The sequence below is a fragment of the Heteronotia binoei genome, chromosome 13 (genome assembly GCF_032191835.1).
Source record: "Heteronotia binoei isolate CCM8104 ecotype False Entrance Well chromosome 13, APGP_CSIRO_Hbin_v1, whole genome shotgun sequence".
NCBI classification, from domain to species: domain Eukaryota; kingdom Metazoa; phylum Chordata; class Lepidosauria; order Squamata; family Gekkonidae; genus Heteronotia; species Heteronotia binoei.
Genome location: NC_083235.1, coordinates 74,159,469 through 74,166,001, shown reverse-complemented (window position 1 = coordinate 74,166,001; position 6,533 = coordinate 74,159,469). Strand labels below are relative to the sequence as shown.

Genomic DNA, 6,533 nt, shown 5'->3' with positions numbered 1-6,533 from the left:
CTGAATAACTGTAATTTGAAAACCCCCCAATAATTTAGGACATTTTGCAAACACTGAACCTAAGATGGCATGTTATGGAGTAGTTAGGGAAATTCTTAAAGAATATATTAGATATTCTTGCAATCTACTGAAAGGAACACATCACAATGTTGTTTCAAAGGCAGAAAGTAAAAGAGACATGCCTTTAGCAGATGGCAGTCCAAAAAGATGTCCATTTTTTATGCTTCCTTGCTACTTTTATGTCTCCAAACTTCTGAGGTTTGGCCAGCCTCATACATCTTCTGTCCAGGCTTAATGGTTACCATTTGGAGGAATTATTTTTTCTTCAGACGCTATTGTTTCCACCAGGGATGGGAGAAAACACAACTGTTTCGGTGTAGTGCTGGCTGCATGAGGACAATGATCTCCCAGAAATTCTCTGAAACCTGTTCCTCCTCTGAAAATACCCACTGCTACTGTTAAATGAACGCTGCCTGTTCCTCAAATACTCCTTGTAGTTCTTGGTTAGCAAGGTATAGAGGAAAGGATTGATGCAGCTATTGCTGTAAGTCAGGCATGTGGTTACATAGTTGATGTTCCTCAAGGCCTTCTTAGAGATCGGGAAATATTCACAATATTGAGAAATTAATTGCCATATCCAGAAAGGCAAAAAACAAGCCCAAAAGACCAGCACTATAGTAAAAATTAAATATAATACCTTTTGGTTTGGAAGCCGCTTGGTCTGTTTAAAAGACGTTGTTTGGGACACCCAGTACGTTCTTGCCAGTTTAATATAAAGGTACCCAATTATTACCCCTGGACCCACAATGCTGGTGCAGAAGAGGATGGTGATATAGATTCTGGAGGACAGTTTGCTCCAGGTAGGAAGGCAAATTTTCTTGTTTCCTTGTACCAGCTGGATCATGATAACCATCGGGAAAGTGAGAAGCAGAGACACCAACCAGATGACAACGGTGATGGCTTTCCGATAGCTCTTAGATCTTTTCACAGTGTCCAGAGGCTTCAGCACTGCAAAGTACCTCTCTGTACTCATCACCGTCAAAGTGAAGATGCTCGCATGCATCGTCAGGAAATCTAAACTGAAAAGGATCCGACATCCAATATCCCCAAAGTACCATTCCTGAACAAAATATGTCCCAACCACAAAAGGGATGGTGAGAAGGTACAGGAGGTCTGCTAGGGCAAGGTTGATGATGTATATGTACATAGAAGCCGAGTATCTCAGGTAGTGGTACATCACTACCAAAGTATACACATTGCCTGTCACTCCAATAATGCACATAGCAGAAAGGATAGTCCCAATTGTACACGTGGTGATGATGTCTTCCACGGAGCTGGCTGCTGAGGCATTATCCCAAGTAGCATTGTAGGAAATACTGGGGCTGGTTCTGGGCGGGCTGCTTTGGTCTCTGACTGTGGCCATTTTCATGGATGATGAAAATGTGCCCTCCATCCTCGTGAATGATCGAACTCAACGTGCCTTAAACAGTCCAAAGGGAGTTTGTTCCATCTGAGTATGCTGGACACTGTGTGAAGGAGGAGAAAAGAAGATGGTTTATTCCCTAGCTGGCATTATTTATATTGAATTAGAAGCTGGTCCTACCCACTGTTTGTGTTTTTTTTTAAAGACAGACACACAGTACTAGAGAGAATCTTAGAATGGTAAGACTGCAAAGCCCTAATGCTTGTAGGCTAAATTTTGTTTGAGTTTGAATTGTGTGTTCTTATCAGAGATGGGATGATGAAATGACAGCCTGGTTTTTAAATAGAAGGCTAGGCTATGAAATGTACCTTTTGCCTGTCTGATCAGCTAATCCAGTTTTAAAACAGGCAATTTTTGTGCTCACTGCCCTGAAAGTTATGTGATGCAAGAAAACAGCATCAATATGATTCAGTGTGCAGAAATATATTCAAAGAGTATAGTCTGCTAACCACCTCCTCGTGGTTTTCTCTAAACAGTTGACCTAGTTTAATATTGTGCTAATGCAGAATACAATTACTGTGAGGTTTAAAGAATATACAAGGCCCCTGGAGCCTCATTTTTCAGTTGGCCAATGCTGTCTTGCAGCCACATTAGTATGGAATTGACGCAGTGGTATGCATGCTTGCTGCTTTATATCAGTATAAATAATGTGCCAACAAATCTTTTTAAAGACAAGTCAATGGTAAAAATCAATGCACATGATTATTATTTTTTGCCTTTAAAAAGATCAGAACACTGGTGCAAGTGTTGCTGACCTGAAGTTCATACAGTTCACTCTCTGCTGACCTGGATATGTTGTTCTGGAGTACCAAATTCCTGTCTGTCCTTCACAGAAGAAGAGTAGGCATGAAGATGAGCTGGTTTTTGTTATCAACATGGGTGGCTGCTGTGTGTGTTGGCATTTTGCCCATCATCCATGGCAGCATCTAGAGCTTAAGACGCAATGCCATCCCACAAGTGTTTGGGGAGAAAATTAGACAGAGGGGATGTGTGGGAAATGAATCTGTTAAAGACAAACGATATTTTAAATGAAAACGGGATTATGAATTCTTGGTGCATTAGACCATGTTTGGTCAAAAATACATCTGGTCCATTCCTCTTTGCCCCAAAGTGGCCAATCAGAGTTCTCTGAGAAGCTCACAAGAAGGGCATGAAGGCAGTTGTATTCCCTCTGAAATGAGATGAGGCGTTCGCTGGGTGAAGCCAATGGAAGCTGTATGTCAGAAGGGTAGCTTACCCCTCTATTAGACCCAGAACAACATTGCACTGCAATGTAACAAAATTTTAATAACTAGATAACAAAATGTTGACTTTTAGACTTTTCCCTAATATTTCTTCTAAAAACTGAATGTAATAAATGTTTTTTTATGAAACTATATCAAGTCCATGTGATGAATTGATGAAGGCATCAATTATTTAAGTCACAGAATCCTTATGATTTACTAGGGTCTGTCAATCTTTTTTTCAGCCCAATTCTCCTCGTCCCACAAACACACACATAATAATAATAATAATAATAATAATAATAATAATAATAATAATAATAATAAATTTTATTTGTACCCCGCCCTCCCCTGCCGAAGCAGGCTCAGAATAATAATAATGCTTTGCACATATATAATACTCTCAGTTTTGAAAATTCTTCACAATTCTTCACAATGATCCTTAAAATTAATACCATAATTGCCCATAAAGGATCTCTATGTCCATGGATGTAAAGGGGAAAGGGTTGTTTATGTATTTTATGTATATTGTATTTTACGTTTCCTTTTGTTGTTTGTTTGTTTTAATAAAGATTTTTTTAAAGCCTTGTATCTAACAGGCAAGGATGGCCCCCACACAGCATGATAAAACAGATCAGCACGATGGGCCAGTCCCTGTTACAATCTGTAAAACTGGGAAATGGCAAGTTTGCAGAAAAAAATAATTTAAAAAAATTAAGGATACCCCTCCAATTATTAATTCTGGATTTTCTCACAAGAGAGGTTGCTGAGGAATCCATCAAAAAAGGAGGCTGCTTCATGGCATTGCACTTTAGAAAATGTACACTCTTCTAAGCATCAGGCAACCCCCTTGTTGCTTTGGAGAGGGCACAAAACTCTATGGTTGTCTCACAAAATACAATGCAAAGCCAAGGCCTTGGTGCTCTGAAGGATTGTCTCAATACTTAAGAATGTCATGGTGTCAAACAGTGTAGCACAGGCTAACACCAACAGAAAGTGAGCTGGAGCCAGGGGAAACATTATTTCCCTTCCCCTTCAAATTATCCTGAATCTTCCTCTTGTTATACAATATGGTAGATGGAGGACTGACTGACTCACACACACACACACACACACACACACAGAGAATGAACTGAGTTTGTGGAAGAGGTGAATCTTAATTACAATCACAACTCATTTTACTAACTGCTGTGCTATACCAGCTCCCATGAGTACCTTTATACAACTGCATTTATAGTAGACTCAACCAGTCAGAAGCCATGCGGTAGTAAGAATGATGCTTAACTATGCACATGGCAATCACCTCCCCAGGCAATAGTACTAGGTACGATACAGTACCTTAAGAATCAGCACTTAAAAGCTCTTGGTTGTAAGATGCCATATTCGCTCTATCTGTCTATCTGTTCCCTTCTTCAGTGAGGGACTGAAGTTGAGGGAAACAAATTGGATCAAGTGTAGAGCTGGGAGGGAACAAGTTTTACCACTTAGAGCAAATCCTGTTTAAGTGGTTGTCTAAGGAATGGATGATCTGAAACATGGGCCAGGTGTGCTCAGCTGGAGTTACAGGATGAATACAATGAACATGGGCATTGCCAACAGTAATAGGTCTACAGTACAACCTCCAAATCACTGAAAAGTCCCAGGTTATCATGATGCAATATAGTCATAACTCACTGTATCCCCTGATGACCCAGTAATGGAAGTGTCTTGTATTTTTTTCTTGGAACTCCTATAGTGCTATGTGGATATGCCTAAAGGCCAGTTCATAGAGCCAAAAGATATCTTGTTCCTTCACTGGATCCTGTGCTGACATAACATGCCATACTCTGATTACACCTGTGCTATCTCCACCACGGAAAAGGCACTTTTTAAAGCCACTGTGGTGATCAGAAAAACCACTATGGAGAACAGGTATGCTGTGAAAGAATGTTTTCTTATATGGTCCTCTCTTTTCAGCACAGAATTGCATCTTATTTTCAATAGTATGTGGCAAATGTCGAGGCAATGTTTTGCTCCCCTAGTGTTATTTGTGATGCTTACTACCTACATTTTCTTTTCTTTTAAAAAAAAAGCTAAAAACAGTTTACAAAGCATAAAGATATATATGTATCTAAATTCATACCTATACGTCACAGCTTTCTAAATTCGTTGAAGTCAATGGGTTTAGAAGGGTGTAACCCTGTTTAGGACTGCATTGTTGGGGGGGGGGGGTTTCCCCAGATTTTGCTATTCCATGTGGATTTTGCATGTGGAGCAGCAAAATCTGGGAAATAAGCCTCCCCCCAGTGGTTTTGGGGGGAGGCAGGGGACATTTCTCCCCTCAGTGCCATACTGAACCTCTTTTGGTTCTCCTTAAAAAAAAAAAAAAAAGCAGTTGTTCCCTCCAGGGAGCATGAGTTGGGTCCAGGGAATCTTGGACCCAGCCCTTTAAAAGCAATAATGTTTAGTTTGGCCCTCAGGCTAGGCTGAAAAACTGGCTCAAGATCACTCAAGGAGTCTTATGTCAGAGTGGGAAATTTGAATCCAGGTCCTAGTTCAATACAAAATCACTATATCATATCCCTGAAATTTCCCAGTCTTTATTTAATGCTCCTTGGGAATCCATTATAATAGATTATATGGAAGCATTTCGGCTTTTTGTTGTGAGAGGAAATAGGCATTGTGTTAGCAGTACAACACTGTTATCCAGCACCTAGCACAATTCCTTGCAACACACACACACACACATACACACACACTACAATGCAGCACAGACAATTAATCTAGAAAAAATTGTTCCTTTCGTATTAGTATTTGCTTTTGTGGGGAGATAGAGGGGAGCTGTCTGGTTTTTCTATTAAATCTGTTTGCCATTCTCAGTAGCAGCAGACATTTCTCAACTCCCGCAAGCCTAGAAACAATGTTTACAGTTCTCATCAAAGAACAGTTCTGTGATTCTTTTCAAAGCAATTTGATGGACAGATTCCTATCTCCTGTGTAATATTCTGCTAACTTATGCAGCCCAATCACTTGCATATGTTCGGCGCTCCGTATCTCTCGGAGTTCAAAGGGAGTTATGCCCAAGTCAGTGCATAGGATTGCAGTCCAAGTCTGAAGACAGACGAATTCCACTTCTCACAGATCCACTCTACTTAAGCACACTGTTGGTTCAATTCGGGAAAATGCTTAAGATGCGGAGAATAACTTACTTTGCTACGCTTGAAAATACACACCTTTCTAAACAGTTGTATGGTGCAAAGTAGAAGGACTGCCTAAAATGAGGTATACATACAAATACACACATAACAAGCATACGGATATCATTTGTGCTTACATTTTGCATCAACTGAAAAGCACCCCATTAACAGAAACAATCCTTCCAACTCTTCTGCTATGCATTTACCCTCAGATGATCACCCAGATAAACTACACACATTTCAAATAGTTACGCGAAAACTGAAATTCCAGATCCAAACCTGACTTCAGTGAAATCCAGTTGATGAATTTTCTTCCTGAGGGAAAATAAATGTCTTTTTAAAAAGAAGGCTTGGCTGGGATGTGTCTAAAGACTCTTCATAGACACAAAGAAGCAGACCACAATCCAATGCTCTGAGCATCTGGAATGGTTGCATGAAAAGAAAGAGGGACTGCTACCTAGCCAAGTATGATTGAAATCTGTGCCTTCCCAATCCTTGCATTCACTCATGCCTGCTATTTATGCTGCTCAGTGACGTTTGGCATAGTGCAACCACAACTGCAGCGAGCTTGCTAGGATCCTTTTTAAAGCAGCAGCTTTCTGAAAAGCAAAGCTGATTGTGCCACCTACTAGCCTAACAGAGAACAAGCCA

The 6,533-nt window shown here is 40.2% G+C and overlaps 1 protein-coding gene across 1 annotated transcript; it reads right to left on the bottom strand.

The window, feature by feature from the left end:
• Positions 1-299: 299 nt before the first annotated feature.
• Positions 300-6,215, bottom strand: UTS2R (urotensin 2 receptor). The gene is made up of 2 exons (XM_060252559.1): positions 6,162-6,215; positions 300-1,519 (listed from the first exon to the last, which is right to left on the bottom strand). Exon 2 carries the CDS (start codon positions 1,451-1,453, stop codon positions 326-328), a length of 1,128 nt encoding a protein of 375 aa, XP_060108542.1. The 5' UTR covers positions 1,454-1,519; positions 6,162-6,215; the 3' UTR covers positions 300-325.
• Between the last annotated feature and the right edge of the window lie 318 nt (positions 6,216-6,533).

What these genes read in the sequence shown, in the direction of transcription:
- UTS2R (XM_060252559.1), bottom strand. Translation starts at nt 1,453, where the DNA reads ATGGAGGGCACATTTTCATCATCCATGAAAATGGCCACAGTCAGAGAC.